Below are 20,125 nucleotides of genomic sequence, written 5' to 3'. Positions count from 1 at the left end.
TCTGTACATCCCAATGTTCTTTTGTTGCTATGGCCGATGGCTGACACAAATAGGCTGTAGTGAAGTATTTTGCAAACATGCAAAGTGGCATATTCACTGCTCACATCTGTTACCAAGTTCGACCCAAAGTATCACGTCATGCAACCAGTGTAAATCTTCTGCTAAAACTGGTCAGTGCTACACGAGCTGATGTTACACCGTGCTCTTTTAATAATAAATTCTTCCACAAGGAGTTACAAAAAAATCAGGGAAGTTGTTTCCTGTGTTGGTCTAAATATTTTCAACAGAGCAAGAAGCTGAAAGGTTGAGATGGAGGAGGGAAGCTGAGGGTGATTAAATCCTATGCCTCAATTTCTTTCTGTTTTGACTGTTTAGATAATAAAAAATGACTGAGGTGGAAGAGACCTTATACCACTGAGATTCCAGGCCTTAATAAAGTTTCAGAACTCTTCCCTCATATATATATTTTTCCCTCTCTTGCATTGCATGCTTTCTCTGGGGAAAGTTTGACTGACGCTGACCCCGGTGAAAGCACGGGAACCTTTTCTTGTATAACAGTTTCCTTCCTGAGATTGATTGACCATCTTTCAAACAGGGCTATGATCCCTTTGCTTCCCTTTCCATGCTGTCTTGTGGAAACATGTATTGGTTATAGGTGTGTGTTCTAAGCACAGTAATGATCAAATAAGCATGAATTCACTCATCCAGATTGTTGGCTACTGCCTTGTGAATGACCACACCATATGGTTTATTAAAACCTGCTACTATGGATTCCCTTGTTGACTAATTACTTGAGGTGATAAAAGACAATGACACTGTAGTGACTGCATAATAAATCTATGTGTTCCAGCTATCAAATAAGTGTTACTCTGTGTGTGAGAGCTTGCTCTAACTGCGAGCGGCATTAACCTTTGTTTTTTTATTTGCTCGCAGGCCAACTTTGACACCAATTTTGAAGACAGAAATGCCTTTGTAACTGGCATTGCTAGGTATATTGAACAAGCTACAGTGCACTCAAGCATGGTAAGTGCCATAGATTATACACAGCTGCCTACACTAAAGGGGACTCGGTGTAAAGTTGGTTGAAGTGTAATTGTTTTTTTGTGGTAACCAGCACTGCCATTCTGCCAAAATGTGTGTCTGTCTTCCAGAATGAAATGCTGGAGGAAGGGCATGAATATGCAGTGATGCTTTACACCTGGAGGAGCTGTTCCAGGGCCATTCCCCAGGTAAGATGTACGGTTGGACTCAAGCCCAGCCCACTCAGACAGAAATTACAGTCCAGGGGGAACAAGGGATGGAAATATTTAGAAGAATTGCAGAGAACCAGGGCTAAGGTATTGGCATAGGGGCTCTGATTTGGGTCTTGGTGAGGATGATACACGTTTTCCATCTTCTCACTATCAAAATGTTCATGAAGCGGTGCTGAGGTTCTGAGTTTGTGTGATCAGGGTGGGGTGGCTTTAAGAGGGGATTAGACAAATTCATGGATGATAAAGCTATCAGTATCTACTAGCTATAATGGCTGTGCTCTTCTTCCATGGTTGGAGACAGTATACTTCTGAATATCAGTTGCTGAAAACCACAGGAGGGGAGAGAGATGTTGTGCTTAGGGCCTGCTTGCATTTAGTTGGCCACTGTGAGAACAGGATGCTGGACTGGTTGGGCCACTGGCCAGATCCAACAGACTCTTCTTATGTTCGTATGGGCCTTTGTTACTGGGTCAGGAGCTTGTCTTCTGGGGATCCAAATTTTCTCCCACTGTGTTTGTTAAGATGCCTATATTAAACACAAATCAACAATGTCATTCCTATTTCATCAGCATAAGCTTCCAAATGCCATACAGGTCACAGAGAATAGCATTGCACTAAGCACTGTTAAGGCCTCCTCTGGGCTATTGTGATTAACTTATAAATACCATTTCCAGTGTGAATTCAGTATGATACCAGATTGCTCTATATGCAGCCTGGGAAATACTCTAATTCAGCAAGCAGTGCTGGTATTGGTGCCATTATGGACTCCAAGCTGGATCAATATGCAGTTCTCCTAAGGGTTATCTTTTGCTGTTTGACTAATGTGTCCCTATCCCTTTAGTCTTTGTAAATCCCAGCTGAATATTTCCTTGCTTCACATGAATTTTTGATCACATGATCTAGTTTCTTGCTTTGATCACTGAAGCATATTGCAGGCGAATTTATGCAAACCAGGTTAAAAGACCACTAGATCATGCTGATGAAGGGAATGACTCTTAGGAGAGAAAGAAAAAAATTGTGCACAAATTCTTGAGAGCCTGATGTATCTACTTCTGTTGTTCTGCCTATCTGCCATGCAGTGTATGCTACACTTCAGTTAACTTCACAGAGGCTTCGTGTGTATTTATTCAATCTGTTTCTAGTTCACCTTGTAGGTCACAAGCACTCACAAAACTGATTACAATAAAAATCTATGTAGGGCACCATCAATAAAGCTTGGTGGAATAAATAAGAAATATTTTGGTGCCGCTTCAAGGCCACAAGAGAGGGAGGCAACCATAATTTTGGGGGAGGTAATTGCAGACGTTTGTGGAGCCATCACTGAAAAGGCTCTTTCCCTAGTACCTGCCAAAACAATTGACTTTAGTGTCAGGCTAGAGAACAGGGCCTTTGAAGCCAATAATTGGGCTCTGGCAGGTTCATATAGGTATAGGCTGTCCTGCTACAGAAGATCTCTTTATTCAGCTAGTCATTTAATATATGAAAATAAGTGTAGATTTTTTTTTTGTAACCTGGTCTTATTGAGTGTGGAAGATTTTTTTTCTTCTAAAGGAAAATAATTAAAAAGCAGTGTTTTTTATTTAAATTGTTTTGGAAGATAAGATTTGATTTAATTAAAAAACCAAAAACTTTAGAAAATTTAGAAACAAAAAAGAATAAGCGATGAAAGTGCAAATGCAATATTATGATGTCTTCCCAAATGCAAATAGAAACAAAGTGTTAAGCAAATATAAAGTATGTGCTGCTGGCCAAAGATCATTTTTGATACATATTACTATTTAGAAAATGCTCACAAAATTATCTGGCTTGGCGACTCTCCTTATCACAGATCTCTGTCACGCTGCTGTCAAAATAAAAAAGCAGAACATTTGTCCCATTAGGATAACTAATGAAAATAAGTGTTGTCCTTCAGGTAAAGTGCAATGAACAGCCAAATCGGGTTGAGATTTATGAAAAGACTGTGGAAGTCTTGGAGCCAGAAGTTACAAAGCTCATGAAGTTCATGTATTTTCAGGTAAGTTTTGGGGGAGCTTCAAAATTCCTATGCTTCCATATGATCTCCTTTGCTCATCAGCACGGTCAGTTCTGATGTTGCAGAGTAAAGCTGAAAATGCTTCTAGGAATGTGCCTTAGTTCACCTTATCTCATTGCGGGGAGGTGGGAGAGCAGTGTGCCTGCTTTAAATTTGGCACATTTGCCAAAAATGTAACATTATTCTTTTCATTCACATAGCTGACCTATTTGAAGTTCTTAGTTGACATGATTCAACTTTGGGTGGGATTCAGCTAATGAGTCCTGCCAGCAGAAGTCCTTACACAGGGCTGGGAAAGAGGGAATCATTCCATCTGGCAAGCCCAAACACTTGCCTTGAAGGAACGATCACCATACTATTTTCAAAACTGTCTGTGCCTTCCCCCTGTTGAGTCAACAAACTACTTGCATAACTGATGTGGGCACAGTTTTAGTCTCTCAAATTCAGTTTGGGTCTTTACTTGTGACACAAAACATAGTCCAAACTAGCAAGCCACAGGATATGATCTCAGATGATGACAACCTTTTGAAACAGACGTTTTTCCTCTTGAATGTAACTAAGCTGTATGTAACAGTATAAAGAACAGCAGCCATATCATTGGTCTGCCCAAAGTACTGAAACACTTTTCTGAGGGACGCTAAATAGAATAGCAATGTTGGGGTCAGGTATGCTGCTCTGAGCACCAAATGTGGGTTTGTTTTCTTTCCTGTAAGATTATCTGTCAGCATTTTTGAAAATGTGTTTTGAGATCTGCAATTTCTACCTGAAAAGCTGAAGGACACAAGCAGAAGAGAACGTTAACATTTCATTTTCACTTGCAGTGGACATATACCATTTTATTCATCTCAGCAGGTAAAACTGCTCTGCTGCTTGCTGAGTTGGTATTTATTTCAGACTATCTCTCTATTTGTCTGTCTGTCTGTCTGTCTAACTACATACATACTATTCAATTTTAGTATATATGCTGCCGAAGCGAGCACTAACTACATACATACTATTCAACCACTTTTGCTGCTTGAATTTTCCTCGTCGAGAAAGCTAAAAGGTCAATATTTGGAACAATGATTTCAACTGCTGGGTGGAAACATGGCAATGTTGAGGCTGAAAAAGGGAAAGAGCAGGCGATGCGATCCTGATCCTAGTCAGAACAAGGCTATTCTCAGCAACTATTTGCTCAAGGCCTTCCCATTTCACCCCACCTCTGAATTACCCATTTGTTGCTGTTTTCCAGAGAAAGGCCATTGAGCGATTCTGCAGCGAGGTAAAACGTTTGTGTCATGCAGAGAGAAGGAAAGACTTTGTTTCTGAAGCGTATCTACTGACATTGGGGAAGTTTATCAACATGTTTGCTGTCCTGGATGAATTGAAAAATATGAAGTGCAGTGTCAAAAATGACCACTCTGCCTACAAAAGGTGAGATTGGTGAATGCCAGTTCATTTTTAGTGTTGCCGTTCTGAGATGGTGAATTGTTGGGACCTTTGGAATTAGGCCCTGTGTTATTCCAGCAGTCTATGAGAAATATTTAGCAGTAGAAATCTATTTTTAGGGAAGCAAAGATAATGAAATGGAATGCTTCTCTTAACCTTATGGTAAAGGCTCTTTTTACAGGCCTGTATTACATGGCCACAAACTAGCATAGTATGTACAGAAATACCCTGGTCAAGGTAGGATTTCTGTTGTCTTTCAGAGCAGCCCAGTTTTTGAGGAAAATGGCTGATCCCCAGTCTATTCAGGAATCGCAGAACCTTTCCATGTTCCTAGCAAATCATAACAGGATCACACAGGTATGGTAGTTTTATATTATTTTTTCTCCCGTCATGTGCTCAGTTAAGTTACTACTGTTTTGCTTTTTATGTGCGTTATAAAGCTTTAATTCCTGTTTTTAAGTCATAGACTGTCATCTTGAACATAGAATTATTTAAATAATTAAAATTAAATAATTTAGCAAAGTTAAATAATTGACCTAGTCTAGGTTTGTTATCAGATTGTTGTCACCCCCATTAAACATTTTATCCTTGCAACAATCTGTGAGGTAGGTTAGGTGGAGAAAGATTGACTGGCCCAAGGTGCCCCTTTGAGTAGAGATTTGAACTTGGGTTTCTCCAATCCTTGTCCCAATGCTTCTCAACTGGTATCCTCCAGGTGTTTTCGGCTACAATCCCCACCATTCCTGACCTTTGGCTATACTAGCTATGGCTAATAGGAGTTCAGTACAAAAAAATAATAATATTGAAGGCACCAGGCTGGAGAAGGCTGCCCTAACCATTGTGCCGCAATTCCTTTGTACCTGCATTTGTTATCTGGAAAGGCCATAACCAATACTTATTGGCTCTGTACACTGAAGTAATTAAATTAAGTTTCACAGTCTTTAAACATTTTTATTTTTGTCCTTTGTTTGAAATTGCTAAGGGTCTTGTGGGTTGTTACGTTTTTTTAAGTGCCTGCATCAGCAGCTAGAAGTCATTCCAGGTTATGAGGAGTTGTTGGCTGATATTGTGAACATCTGTGTGGATTACTACGAAAACAAGATGTACTTGACGCCCAGTGAGAAGCATATGCTCCTAAAGGTAATGTCTCTACCTCTCTCCAAAGATGACTTATCTGTCTCTTGATCTTTCCCTCTCTCATTGTGATCCTTGTTCTAAAAATAAATGTTTTTATGGTTCCTGGTTATTTTCCTCCCCATTTTGCTTCCACTTTTTTTTCTTTTACCCATATTGTGTCAGGCTTAAGTTTCACCTCTTCATGAAGACACAACAGCCCTTTATTTACAAATGGGATCAAGTCTTTGGCAGAGTCAGTTTAATACCTCTTCCTTCCACATATTTTACTACTACTTCTACTACTACTATTATTATTATTATTACTAATAATACTTACATCCCACTTCATAGCCCTGACAGGCTCTCAAAGCAGCTTACATAAGATTTCTCACAATAAAAACCATATTCAGGTCTGGTATCGGGTACAAAAATAACATAGTATCCCTACAAGTTCCTTCCCTCATCCTTGGTGTTTCCCTTAGGCCCCTGCCGACTAGGCAACTGGTGTCTTTTAAGACAAGAGAGTGGGTTTAAGCAGCTGACACTCACTCAGCCCATGATGTAGGCAAGCCTTCCCTTGCTTGTAGTTGCCAGTTGCCAGGCAACAGTTCCCACTGACGGGAGGCAATTGATATGTGCCTGCTTTGAGAGACCATTACTGTCTGAAAAGTGGGATAGAAAAGTTAGTAATGTACCCTCAGAGAATAAAGACCAGTCTTCAGGTGGTGTGAAACATTTCTTCTCCAGTTTAGGATTCTACCCTTGAACTAAGCTTCCGAGCCACACAAAAGGCAAACTTGCTGTATCTTGGAAACATTCCTCATTATAGAGACCGGACCTATTCCTAGCATTACCATTTAAAAAACAACCCTTACCTCACCTGTGTTGTCAGTCAGAGTAGACGATATTGGGCTAGATGCACAAAGTCTGGCATAGTATAAGGCAGCTTCTTATGATTATTAATGAATTTCAGAAGAAATAAAATTGGAATTGATAAGCCGTAAACACCCCTAGCTGTGATGTTGGATTAGCTTATAACTTTCCTGAAAATATCACTGTTCTTCCCACCAGACCTCTATGCTTATCTCATTTTTTCTGCTAGGTGATGGGCTTTGGTCTCTATCTCATGGACGGAAATGTCAGTAACATTTACAAACTAGATGCCAAGAAGAGAATCAACCTCAGTAAAATTGACAAGTTTTTCAAGGTCAGTGTCTGGCATTGCTTTGGCTTAGGATTGTCTCCAAAGGAATCTGTGGTCATGCTGCTTGGGATATCTGTCTGGGGCAAAGCAAGCACAATTTGTGAAAGATTGAGATGCTGGAATGCAATTGCATTGGAAATCTTCAGTGTCTGACATTACAGTAAGCTGAGTTTTTGTTTGATGCCATGTTTGTGATATTGGATAAAACTTGCTAAAGTTGCAGTCTCAACCTGCTTCTTAGTGTGCCACTCTTTCCCATTTCCATCACTTTTCTTTGAGGAATATTGTCATGGTGCTGCTAACTGTCCATATTTGCAGCATTTCAGAGTCATTGTACTCACGTTCGATTTTTACAGCATGGCTACGTACTTTATATTGGGTAGGGCAATCTGTTCCTATGTTATGCAACAGGTAGATTCCACTTATACCCAGATATTGTGCCCATAACATATAAGCTGTGAGCTGCCATAGTGAGAGTCCATTTCCATCCCTGTTGAAAATGCTGTATTCTGTGTTATCAACAATGCTTTCATTACCATGAGTGGTGAATTTAAGTGCCTTGGAATTTTAGCTACATAGGTAGGCAGGCGGGAGGTGCTGGGGTCAGTACTGTACAATTGCAAATGAAGCCTTCCAAATGTGTTGAGTATTTTAACACCATGCAAATACCCATGCTCAAAAAATTGTAACAAAAACTATAGGTGCATAATAGTTGGAAGGGGGCAGGAGGCTAGATAATGTGCCTATCAAGCCCTGGCTTCGCACCAATGTCAACCAATGCAATGTAGATCATAGAACATGTCGCAAGCAGAAGGCACGTGCACTGTGGAGAAGAGCCAAAGAACAGTTCTTCAGATAACCCTGCCCTCTTCAGTAACCAAGACACCAACTTCAGTTTTTTGAAAAATGCCAGTGGTGCCTTACTGCTTTTAGAATGGCCTTATTGGGGTGGACATTTGACAAAGTTCCACTTGCTCTGCCAGTGTGGAGAGAAATAAAATGGCAGACTCAATGAGGAAGAGCAAGGTAGCAGGCTGAGGTGCTCCTTGGAATGCCGCGTTTCATTGAGATTCTTTCTCTCCTCAGTGTTGTCACGTGTAATATGTTTTCAAACATGGCAACAAAATTTGGCAGACAGCATATATTAAAAAGTTCACAATTTAACCATTACCTGTGTTACTGGCATCCCATGAGTGGACCCAATGACCACTTGTAAACTTTGTCAACCAAGTTTTGGAATTCTGAAATCTGCTTCATGTGTTGTATGAAAAATGAGTTCTCATGGCTGATGTCTATATTGTGAGGGTAATGAATGTGTGTAGGGGAGTCACTTGACTGAAAACATGTGGCAAAAATGTGTCCAAGAACCTCAGCCGGTCATGATTTATGTTTTCCACGTGTTTCCAAAGTTAACATGTTTCTTCCAGTCTTGTAGTGGTTACAACAGAGATGCACAGGGAACAAAGGAAAACTTAACTTTTTCAAAATAAATTTCAACATAAAGGAATTTCACTCCTAGTAGCTGTAGCATGAAGGGTCTTGCCATTTTAAGCAATGTTAGAACGAAGTACAGTGATTCCAAATAGCCAAAGTTTGTTTGAAAATCTGTGCTGTTCATTCTTTGGGATGGAGTTTGCAGACCGTTTTTCGTCCCAACAATGCCTTCGGAATGACCTTACATCATGATGTGGTGTTGTTACAACTGAGGCACTGGGGGGATGGGGACTGGACAGGCCAATTGTCTGCTGACTACAGCTGCTGCACACCACCAGTTGTGACAGAAAAAGTAAATTTCTGTTAAAGAAAAATTTTATTAAAAAAAGGTGTTTTGGGCCCCATTGTTGCCTTTGAAAACCTATCCAGTTTTCGCTGCCTGCTCCAAAATAACTTGGTTTTCTCTTCCCATTTTACCCACCCCCATCCCATCCCAATACACCCCACAGATTATCAGCAAGAGCTTTGGAAATGAACTATTTATTCATAGCCACACACTATTCCTGTGATGAAGGCAAACTAGGATTGTCAAAGTTTAAACCTCTGGGGCCCCCCACCCTTTAGCAGCAACTTGACCTGTACCACTGCCAGATACATTCACCAGCTTGTGACCTCTGCTTGCTGTTGCTAGCTAATTAAGAAAACTGTGTTCCACTATGAAGTGTAACTTAAGAACTGCAGTTCATTTTAGCTTAATTGCATCCCTTTGGCTGCACGCCATCTGTTGCTCTTCAGATGTGACAATATTACTCTTCATTTACCAGCTGAACAATGTAACCTGATCTGTTTGTGATAGTAGCTTCTGTTTATCAACATAGCCTCACTCCCACCAGCAGTGTCCACTGCCAAGGACACTGAGTAGTGAAGGGAGTGATTTTTTTCATTTAAGGTACTTGTAAGCTTTTTGACCTTGCCATCCTTTGAAGCTGTGGGCTGGTTCCAAAATGAATTCCAGAGCTCCCTGTCACACACATATGGGTGAGATCTGCATGTTGTTACTGGTTTGCGTGCTATATTTCTCCCAGGCGTGTAAATGACAGAGTGACTCCTGTATCCAACAAAGGATAAAACAGAAACCAATTTCTAATGCAGTGTTTCAGAAATGAGAAGCACCAAAAATCTACAGCCATCACTCTTGAAATTTAAACCCACTGTCCATGTTTTAATACAGTTAGCTATAAACCGAGCTTTGTACCGCCTTGGAAGAAGAGAGAAGAAATTGCAAACAAAATATTAGGGAAGAAATGTATCCCAGACTACAGTTGTTACCATCACAGGAAGAACAACAGAAAGTACTGGGTTAAAGAGACACTTCCTGTTAAAAGGGTCAAAGCATGGTGATACCCTTTCTCTTGTAGAACATTGCTGCTACCGTACTATGTGTTTTTTTGCTGTGTCTGTTTGGGCAAAGCATCTCAAGGCTGAATTTTCATACTGATTTTTTGATGAGTAGTTTTATTCATTGTCAGCTGTCATATGCTCCCATTTAGTGAGTTCTGAATATTTACTGGGATACTGAATGCTCCCCAGGATATAGTAACATCTCACCATGTAGGTGACATCTTCAGAAGAAATGATCACCATGCAAAAATGATTGTCAAGAGTCACATCATGGTGATTTTACTGTGTGAATCTTGTTTGAGTCATTGAAACAACTCAACTGTGTGAATCTGGTTTGAGTCATTGAAACAACTCATGTATGCAATTCATTACTCAATAAGGCTCTTCGCTGATCCAAAAGTTATTGGGAAGACTGTTCCAGAACTTTATTCATCTCTGGCGGTTAAGTACCCCTTTCTCCTTCCAATCTCTTGTATTGCTCTCTCAGACCCAAGGGAGCCTCTCTGCCTTATTTAAACCATCTTTTGTTTTTTCTTCCAGCAGCTGCAGGTGGTTCCTTTATTCGGCGATATGCAGATAGAGCTGGCCAGATACATTAAGACCAGTGCTCACTATGAGGAGAACAAATCCAAGTGAGTGCCTGCCATAATGTCTCTTGGCTTTGGTGTGTCCTGGTCAAGAGAGGAAGTTGCCAGACTCTTGCAACTCTCCTGCTCTCGTGTGTGAGGTCTGTGCATGGGTGCCTGCAAGTGAGTGTGTGTATCCACGTGATTGTGTTACTGAGTGTGACTCTGTAGTAGTGAGTTCTTTGAGGCTAGATGTGTGTGGGTTCATCATTCCTCATCCTTTCCTTGCTGTACCTTGGGTGAAAACCCCAATCTTGTGCAGAATTAGGTGTACCTAAACCCATTGAAATAAATTGTTTGGTTATAGTCCAAGCTATTCTCTGTTCCAGCATAAAGAGTTCTTGCTTTGGAACCTTATTTATCTTTCTCTGTTCTGTCCCTATTTTGACTGAGCCAAGGCCGTACCCCTTTAACAGCACAACCAAGGAGCAGTTTTTGGACTCAATAAACTGACTCTTATTAGAGCGACATCTGTATTCCCTGATAGTTCCCCCACATCTTGCAGATTTTGTCACTGACTACTTGCCTAGAGTTATCTGCTTCTTGCTAGCTAGTGCTGCCTCCTTTCATCTCTTTCAGACACATGATCTCACCCAAGCTAGTCTCAGACGCACTGGTGTGAGACAATCTAGGCAAGACCCATATTGCCCTCTGCGTTCATTCCTGCCCTACCTTTTGATTGGATCCTTACTAGCTATGTCCCCATACCTAATCTTACAAAGACTTTCTGGATTACCATCAGAATGCTCACTAGTTAGACAGACGTGCCAGTACCTTATGTCAGTTTTCCTCATCCTGGTGCCCTCCAGATGTTGAATTACAATTCCCATTATCCCTGACCATTTTGCTGGTGCTTATGGGATTTATAGTCCAGACCATCTGGAAGGCATCAGGTTGAGGAAGGCTGCCATACACATCTGTGTCTATGCTTATCTATGTACATGCTGTTCATAAATTGTGAGCCTGAATAGATATATCTTGAGGATACCTGTAGGTGACTGCAGGTATGAGTGTGCATCAGATGTTGGTGGTTTGTGCTTAGAAAGGATATGAATGTATGAATGCCAGTGTCTGAATGCATTCAGGTGTGTTTGTACTTTTACAGACTGATAGATGTTCATGAGAATTGGAGCAAGTTTGATACTCATCAGTGTGTGTATATGGAGTGTGCTTATGTGATTGCAAGAATGTGTGCATGTGTGACTGCATGTATTGTGAATATATTTGTGAATGCCAAGTTCAGTGTCTGTACTTACCTGTCTGCCACCTGTTCTTGTATGCTTTTATGCTTGGTGACTATGAATGCAGCAGTTATGGATGGTTGTGCTGTGGATGTGAATGTGGTGTGCCTGCTCTGGGTAGTTTTTATCCGCATTTTCCAATAGGATCTAAAATTCTCCAGAGCATGGACACTGCACTTTCTCTATCTGTCCGGTACAGACTACTTTTTTTCACAGGGAAGATAGTAGGGGGTCAACCTTGTAATGCCAGAATTTTAAACGGTTTTTTCAAAGAAATATAAGGTGAAACCCACTGTTTCAAGCTGCAATCTCTTTGAAGGGAATTGATGACATGGAAGTGGACACTGAACACCAAAGTATGCATACAACATGGCTCTGCTGCCTTAGATAGCATGTCAGTCATTGCTTAGCAAGGATCAATTTAAATAGATACACTGCTGAATATTCATTTGGTGATCTCCCACCTCAATTCACACATGCAAGATGATGCATGGGTGTTCTCTTGAAATGGAGGTACATGCAGCAATCTCCACGCCGTTGTGTTTCAAGCAGCTATCCGTAGGGCCACTTACATGCATGAGTTCTAAAGACTGCTGTTAAATGCGTTGCAAGATCTTGTTCTATATCACCTTTGCCGAAAACACCACCTTTGCTAAAATATTGCTCCACATCTCTCAGCTGGTATGTATTGGACAGCAACTCCCATTTCTTTTACACTCCACAAGCTGGTGCTGTCATTCTGTGACTTCCATGAAATGACCGTGAATACAAGCCAAGTATGTGAAACTTGTTTCATTCGCTCTTTGCTTGGATTCAGAGCAAGGCAAGTCCATGAAGCAATCGTATCTAGGAAGTAATCACCCTTACAGATATCAAGCTTTTGAAAATGGCAGTGTCCTTTGGGTGCATATTTATTTAACATTCTGAAGGTTGTATTCAGCACAGCATTAAAGCTAAGGTTCTGTCAGAGCAAGGACATCAGCTTGCACAATGGAACATTCTCCCTCTGTTCTACCCCCATGCGCCAACTAAAACTGTTCTGAAGTTTCCCCCAACTCTCCAGAGCAGATTTGGGGAAAGGGAGGAAAGTAGGAGGAAGTCCTGTTGCGCCAGCAGTAATTCTTCTGCATGCAAAACTATTTCATTGAATACTGCCCTGGATTTTGTCATGGGTGTAAAGTATCTAACCAGTGGTTTCCCTCACCAGCATGTATGTGTGGTTTGTCACTGATCATCCTTACCCAGGCATAGGCAAACTCGGCCCTCCAGATGTTTTGAGACTACAATTCCCATCATCCCTGACCACTGGTCCTGTTAGCTAGGGATGGTGGGAGTTGTAGTCCCAAAACATCTGGAGGGCCGAGTTTGCCTATGCCTGTCCTAACTTGTTACACAGTCTGTTGGATCCTAACTGTCATGAACTAATTTCCACGGTGTATGGAAAGGTTTTCCATTTGTGGAAGCTGTTTTAACAATTTGTATGTTTTAGTCCCATTTCAAATATCTCCCAACTCCATCCCAATAGTAAAAATGTGAAATATTTCTTCCAACTGTCCTCACTTACTAACAATTCCTTTTTCATTCAGTTTTCAGTCAGAGCAGCATGGCCCCCTGCAACTTTCTCCTTCCAGGGAGAACAGATTTTGGACTTTAACGGGCTGCAGAATTGTTTTCCTGTGCTTTCATACCCTGTCCTTTACTTTTCTTGCTCTTTATTCATTTCACCGTTGTGCCGAGATGCAATTAACTATGTTTTTCTTGTATGGCCTTATAATTCTGACCATCCCTGTTAACCTGCCGATTCCTTTGGGGGAAGCAGGACACTGAAAGGGTAAGAGCAAAGTATTGGGATCATGGGACATCTGAAGATATAATTAGACATGACCATCCACTGTGAGCAAAGTTAACTTAACTGCAGCTACCATAATGTCACCAAGGAGACATAGTTCAGATTCCAAAAATGGGATAATAACAATATATATGCTTTTATACTGAGATTGTGTGACATCTGAAGATATAATTAGAGATGGTCATCTACCATCAACATAGTTAACATATATGCATCTACCAAAATGTCACTGAAGAGAGCTAGTTCAGAGTCCAAAAACAGGATGAAAACAGTATCTGTATCTTTAAATAGCTAATGACCAAAAAACCCCACAACACCTAGCAGATTTTGAATAGTGGAACAACATGGCAAACGGCCAAATTGCACATCATGGTAAGCCATGGTTGGTGGCTTAATCATGAATTAGCAGCATTCTAGTGCACACACCCGAATCACTCCCACTTTGTTCTTCCTCTTATGTGAATAGGAGCAACAGACCATGAAACTTGGCTTTTTGCTATGTCCAAATCTGGGGCTGTCGTTTGTTTCTTCTGAAAAGACCACAATAACAAATCCAATATTTGTTCTAGGCTTGCTGATATTGTTTTGGGGGGAGGAACAAACCATGATCCTGGTTCAAACCTAATGACAAACTAAGTTGCATTGCTTGTTGTTCCTTCTTGCACCAGAGTAATTGTGCAGTTTGTACTAGCACACTCCTCATTCTTGGTAAGTCATCAATAATGGCTTACTGTGGTATGCAAACAGTGTCATTTTTTACTTGTTGCACCTATTTATTTATTTTAAGCATTTTTACGGCCAGTTACTGAATCTGTAAACAATGCACATTTATCACAGGAAATGTTAGTGATTCAATTCAAACATCATACAAAAAGTTTAACTGTTGTTTTGGTGTGATGTACAAACTGGCAAGCTGTAGTTTGAAATCGGCCAGTAAACCAGAATTAAAAACATACATCAAAGTGGTTTGATGTGATGTCTAAACCAACAAACCTCTAGAGGCCTGTGCAGAACAAAAATGGGGGGAGCAGACTAGCTAATTTGCCTGTACATTTGGAAACTGAAACCATGGTTTGGGTTCTAAACCATGGTAGGAATAAACCATGGTTTGGTGTGATGTCTGAACTGAATCAATGAATTAATTCATTCAAATTCTCATTTACAGAGAGCTACTCTGATGATTCATTTGTGCCAGATAGGTATAATATAGCCATAATACACACAGACCCTGCAACTCAGTTTGTGGAATGGGTTTTTTTTTTAACTTTTTGTTGCTGCTGCTGTTTTTGTTCTGAGCACATGAGGGCTACTGCAGCGTGCTCTGAAGATGGTCCAGAAGCTACAGCTGTGGAAAACTTCTGCCACTTGGATTCTCGTGGGGGCCAGAAAATATGAATGCACAAATTTGTTCCGGTTTCTCTGAATACCAGTAGGTTTTTTGTCCCAACACAAAGTCCTGGTCTTAACCTTTAAAGCCCTCAGTGGCTTGGGTCCAGGTTATCTGAAGAACCACTTTCACCCCTGTAATCCTTGCAGTATGCTAACATCTGTCCCAGGGGTCCTCCTCAAGTTCCCACCATTAAAATCAGCTAGGTTGGTGTGTACAGGGCATTGTCAGTGATGGCCTCCAAAACTATAGACCCCCCTTCAATAAACTTGTATCTTGTCCCTTCAACCGTGGCATCGAAGGCTTCCTTTTCATGCTGCCTTTAATTGATACCAGAGCAGCAGCTTGGATTAATCTCTACACTGGTTCTGCTGCGACTATTTGTACCTTGTTTCTCACTCCATTTTAAATTGATTTGTGAGGACTTAGCCCTAAAAAGTGGCTCAAATCCTTCAAATAAGACAAAGTATTTAGGAGACTTCTCCTCCCAGCTGCTGCTTTTGGGTTCCAGTCATACATTCACAATAAGAGATGCTGAAGACCAGTCTCCCTTTTCTCTCATGTCAGTCCAGTTTTCTCCATGACTGCAAAATAAGTGCATTATAGATGCTTCATGAAGGTATGAAAGATGAGGCCACAGTGTTGCCCTTGGTAAGTAATTGGCTGTGTAACATGTCATCCAGAGGGATATTGACAAGCACGCTTTCCCATGTGTTGACCGGGTGAAGCAACAAGCGAAAGAATTGACATATTTACAGAGTGATGGAGCAAAAGTGTCTCAAGCAGTAACTGTTGCTCCACTGTGTTGAGTGTTACCCAGTCACATAAAGGCGTTGGTTTTCTGCCCAGGTGGACATGCACTCAGAGCAGCATCAGTCCCCAGTACAATATCTGCGAGCAGATGGTTCAGATCCGAGATGACCATATCCGCTTCATCTCCGAACTTGCTCGCTACAGCAACAGTGAGGTAAGCTTCCATGGAGGGAAACAAAGGCCCTGGAGCAATTTGTGGAATGAAAGGGGGAAGGGTTGGATTTGGACCTGGGGAAATGCTCAGAAATGCTTAGTGGGTAAATCTCATCTGTAATGTTAGAGTGCAGATAAAACCACCCCTCAAGAGTGGGGGCTAACTACTCTGTTTTCCGGGTTTACTTTATTCAGTATTTTCACTGCCCCTACCCACTTTTAGCCAACCCAAAGGAGAGTAGCATCCTGGTTGTGTTTCTGGTTTTTTTAACTTGCCAGATCCCTAGGCTAAACTTTTTGTGCCATGCTTTTAACCTTCCTGTAAACTTCCCACTGCCGCATACTTTCAACCTTTCTCTGAACTTTTTGCTTTTCTGTTGCAGAAGACCCCAAAATCAAAAGCAACCATTTTACAACCTAAAAACAAATGCAGAATGGCCAAAACTCATCCTCCATACCCACCATCATTACAGAGTCCATACCCACTCTGTAATGTGCCTCTTTCTGAGGTTCCAGTTTATTCCTGTTTCCTTTTCCACTTAGCACCATGTCTCTCTCAGTTCTTCTGCACCAGCTCCCTTTTCTTCAGGGCTGTCATCTCCGTTTTTTGTACAACTGTTTACTTTTTCTTGCTCAGACCTGAAACTCAGTTAAGGGAGAGGGTAATACTTTTTAAAAAAGATATGATAGTGGCATCGGATAAGATGCAGTTGTTAAGCTACAATAGGCATGTGTCCCTCAGACAGAGGTACTTATCTGATGTTCTCCAGGTTGTGACTGGCTCAGGATTGGACAGCCAGAAGTCAGATGAGGAATACAGGGAGCTTTTTGACTTGGCTTTACGGGGACTGCAGCTTCTGTCCAAGTGGAGTGCACATGTTATGGAAGTGGTAAGTAGTGGCTATAGACGTACAATACTCAGGGTGTCAGATGTGTTTAATTCTTATTCAGCCTGATTGGTGGCCATCGATTACCACGACACAAAACTTAACGTGAATAAAGCAAGGATTTTGCATACAGTGGAGGAGTTGTGAGATCGTGAAATGGTTTCACTAAGATTTTTCTCAAATGACAAGCAGTGTTTGAACAATATCTGCTTTTGTTTTCTCTATTCAGTATTCTTGGAAGCTGGTCCATCCTACTGATAAGTTTTGTAACAAAGATTGCCCAGGCACCGCTGAGGAGTACGAAAGAGCCACACGGTACAATTACACCAGTGAGGAGAAGTTTGCGTTTGTGGAGGTGGGTGGCTGCATTGTCCCAGTACGTTCAAAGTGGCAAATGTCTCTTGGAAAAGGGTGGTTGGAGTGCTAGCATGTGAGGCTCAGTATACTTGGGGTTAAACATTTTCTCCTTTGGCCAAGTTGTTTCTGCTATGTTTTTTATCTGTAAGGGCTTGTATACATGGTAAAACAACACCAGTCCCACTAAACACTACCAGTGTTAGGGTTTATCCATACTTAGTTTTCTCCGTGCTCTTTCGAGGCACATGCCCATGCTTTAAAGCTCCATGTCAGAGCATCTTTTTTCTTTTTCTTTCTCCAGAGCTTTTCCTATGAAAACCTGCTCTTTAAAGCTGAATCAGAGCAAATGGCAATTTGGGTTTTCTACAGATTCCCATTTGCTCCGATTCAGCAATCCAAACATTAGTGGGGGGAAATTGACTTGGCATGTTTCCCTTTACTGCATGAGGGCATTGAAAATAAAGGATCCTTTTTTATCTTTAATTACTCAGGTGATTGCTATGATAAAAGGTCTGCAGGTGCTCATGGGCCGAATGGAGAGTGTTTTCAACCAAGCCATCAGGAACACAATCTATGCAGCTCTGCAGGATTTTGCTCAAGTGACACTGAGAGAGCCACTAAGGCAAGCTGTCAGGAAGAAGAAGAATGTCCTAATCAGGTGAGGCCGGCCTTCCCAATACAAGCAAAACTTGGCTGTGAACTCTTAAGGGAGAAACCAGATGCTGCACTCAACACAATACTGTCAAAAATGGCAGCCCTGAATGCGGTTCCCCCAGAGTTAATCCATTTTGTGGCATTATCACATTAAGCCTTTCCCCTCTGATGTTCCATATCATTGGCTCCTTCTGATAGGGGTGGAGCAACACACAACTGAATGAGGTCACAGCAGGAGTTAGCATCTCTGAACATTAGGGAGGGAGGAAGGGAAAATTTGACATGGGTTTGGTGGCAACTCCATGTCAATCATAATTTAGTTCTACTCTTAAATGTACCTTTGTTTCTCAAGAGCTGTGTTGGAAGAAAAGAACAATAGCAGCTATTGACATGGTTAAAACCTGCATCCATAATCTCAGGATGTTCCTAAGCAATAAAGACAAAGGTTCACAATCCCCCAACAATTGCATTATTGTCCAAGGGCTTGTGTGAAACCATAGCAGGATGATGATGATTATGATTGGATAAACAGACAACACCAACATTCCCATGTATTTTAATAAACTGCTTTATTAATAAACTCCAAAGGGCCACATGCATACGGTTCTTCTGTTTATGTATAAAACTCTGACTTTCCTGTGGCTGGAAGGTAAGGATCACATAAGCTGTGTCACCCATTTTGGCCTCTGGCCACAGTACCACTGGCCCTATCAGGTTTCCCATGATGCGCTGTGGCCCCAAGGCTTTTAAAAAGACCCGCACTGCTCCTGTATTAATTGTATCTTTGCATCAGTCCTGTGAGGTAGGCCAGTCTGAAGAAACAGTGATTTACCAGGCCCTATTCAGTGGAGAGTTGAATCAAATTTCTTTCATCTTCCTAGTGTCCTCCAGGCAATTAGAAAGACAATCTGTGATTGGGAGGGAGGGCGTGAGCCTCCAAATGACCCCTGTCTGAGAGGTGAGAAGGACCCCAAAGGCGGTTTCGATATCAAGGTCCCACGCCGAGCTGTAGGGCCTTCTAGCACACAGGTATGTACCTCCTTCTCTGCTGAGAGCAGCTTGGGACTCGAATATGTTGTGTCTGTAAACTAAACATTTAGAATGCTTTTGTTTTAAAGTTTCTCTTTAACACCAGTCACGCTGTCTTAATTATATCATGTATAATTATTTGATATGTGAATTATGTTCTGTGAATCACACTGTTCTGCACAAGTAGGAGGTTGCAGTTCGTAACATTGTTTGCTGTTCTAAACGTGCAGTTAGCTTGCAGTTCAGCCTTAAACACATTGGTTATAAAAGGAGAAGCCTCTCCAGTAACATCAGCCTGCTTGTGCACTTTTCCTTTTCAAGGAGCCTTGATCCTCCTGACAAACAGATATCAAAACTATTAGCTCAGGTGGTGTAGGTCACATCTTGGGTACTCTGGAAGTCTGGTTAGATCCTCTCACCTGATAGGTGATTGGCACTGTCAGAAATGAAAAACTAGTAAATGGTGCTGGAGTATTACGTATACATCATGGAGGCTGGAAATGGTGTTTTCATTCCCCTCCCACTCCACAGTAGTTCTCTGAGGAACAAGATATATTCCAATCAACACATAACACACAGGACCTTTCATATTCATTGGTTTGGAGCTATTTACTTGGAAGTAAATTTTATTGCGATTTTATTGGTGTCTGCTTCTGCATAGTTATTATCAGCAACCCAGTGCTAAGGATCAACATGGCGGCACTCTTACAGATCTTCCTGCTTCTAGCCTGGCAATTGTGCCACGCAGAGGCAGAAGAGGGCACATCCTTGCTGCCCACCCCCAATCACCTAGACACAGTAGTCCAGGATGAAATCAGATCTCCATTCTTACTTGGCTTCCCCAACCTGGTGTCCTCCAGATGTTTTGGATTCCTGTTCCCATCATCCCTGACCATTGGCCACACTGTCTGGGGCTGATGGGAGCTGTACTACAGTGTTCCAGGTTGAGCAAAGCAATTAAGTGGCATGGGAAATATAAATTGCCCACAAGCTTTTGAGCTGGAATTTTGTTTATAGGTTTTTAAGAAAAAGTACAGATAAACTCACACTTGAGCAGTCGTTAGCTGTAGGAGATTTATGCAGGGGTTAAATTCCAAGGCACTGTATGCATCAGTGAAAGTGCATATATTTGAAAATCAATTGGAAAAAACTACAAACATTCTTGAAAACCCCTTAAAAAATCCAGGGGCACTTACCAGCCACCCACATCCACCTCAGTAGCTCTCTCCAAACTTTGCTCAAACCCCAACCCTCCATAGGC

General features: G+C 41.4%; 1 protein-coding gene across 3 annotated transcripts in view; it reads left to right on the top strand.

The window, feature by feature from the left end:
* Positions 1 to 20,125, top strand: part of LOC310757963 (cytoplasmic FMR1-interacting protein 2) — a 65,111-nt gene that overhangs the window by 11,866 nt on the left and 33,120 nt on the right. For 2 of the 3 annotated variants that reach the window (XM_083603811.1, XM_083603813.1), the window contains exons 3-15: positions 934 to 1,023; positions 1,152 to 1,229; positions 3,166 to 3,267; positions 4,517 to 4,698; positions 4,974 to 5,070; positions 5,725 to 5,853; positions 6,932 to 7,036; positions 10,409 to 10,500; positions 15,821 to 15,938; positions 16,708 to 16,827; positions 17,054 to 17,179; positions 17,673 to 17,839; positions 18,717 to 18,864. In XM_083603811.1, coding sequence (XP_083459937.1) covers positions 934 to 1,023; positions 1,152 to 1,229; positions 3,166 to 3,267; positions 4,517 to 4,698; positions 4,974 to 5,070; positions 5,725 to 5,853; positions 6,932 to 7,036; positions 10,409 to 10,500; positions 15,821 to 15,938; positions 16,708 to 16,827; positions 17,054 to 17,179; positions 17,673 to 17,839; positions 18,717 to 18,864 — 1,554 coding nt within the window. The remainder of the gene's footprint in view (positions 1 to 933; positions 1,024 to 1,151; positions 1,230 to 3,165; positions 3,268 to 4,516; positions 4,699 to 4,973; positions 5,071 to 5,724; positions 5,854 to 6,931; positions 7,037 to 10,408; positions 10,501 to 15,820; positions 15,939 to 16,707; positions 16,828 to 17,053; positions 17,180 to 17,672; positions 17,840 to 18,716; positions 18,865 to 20,125) is intronic. The other variant, XM_083603812.1, reaches the window with a different exon arrangement.

This window comes from Podarcis filfolensis (assembly GCF_964270895.1).
Source record: "Podarcis filfolensis genome assembly, chromosome: 2".
Classification (NCBI taxonomy): domain Eukaryota; kingdom Metazoa; phylum Chordata; class Lepidosauria; order Squamata; family Lacertidae; genus Podarcis; species Podarcis filfolensis.
Note: the sequence above shows the minus strand (reverse complement) of the source record. Positions and strands in the feature narration are given on the sequence as shown.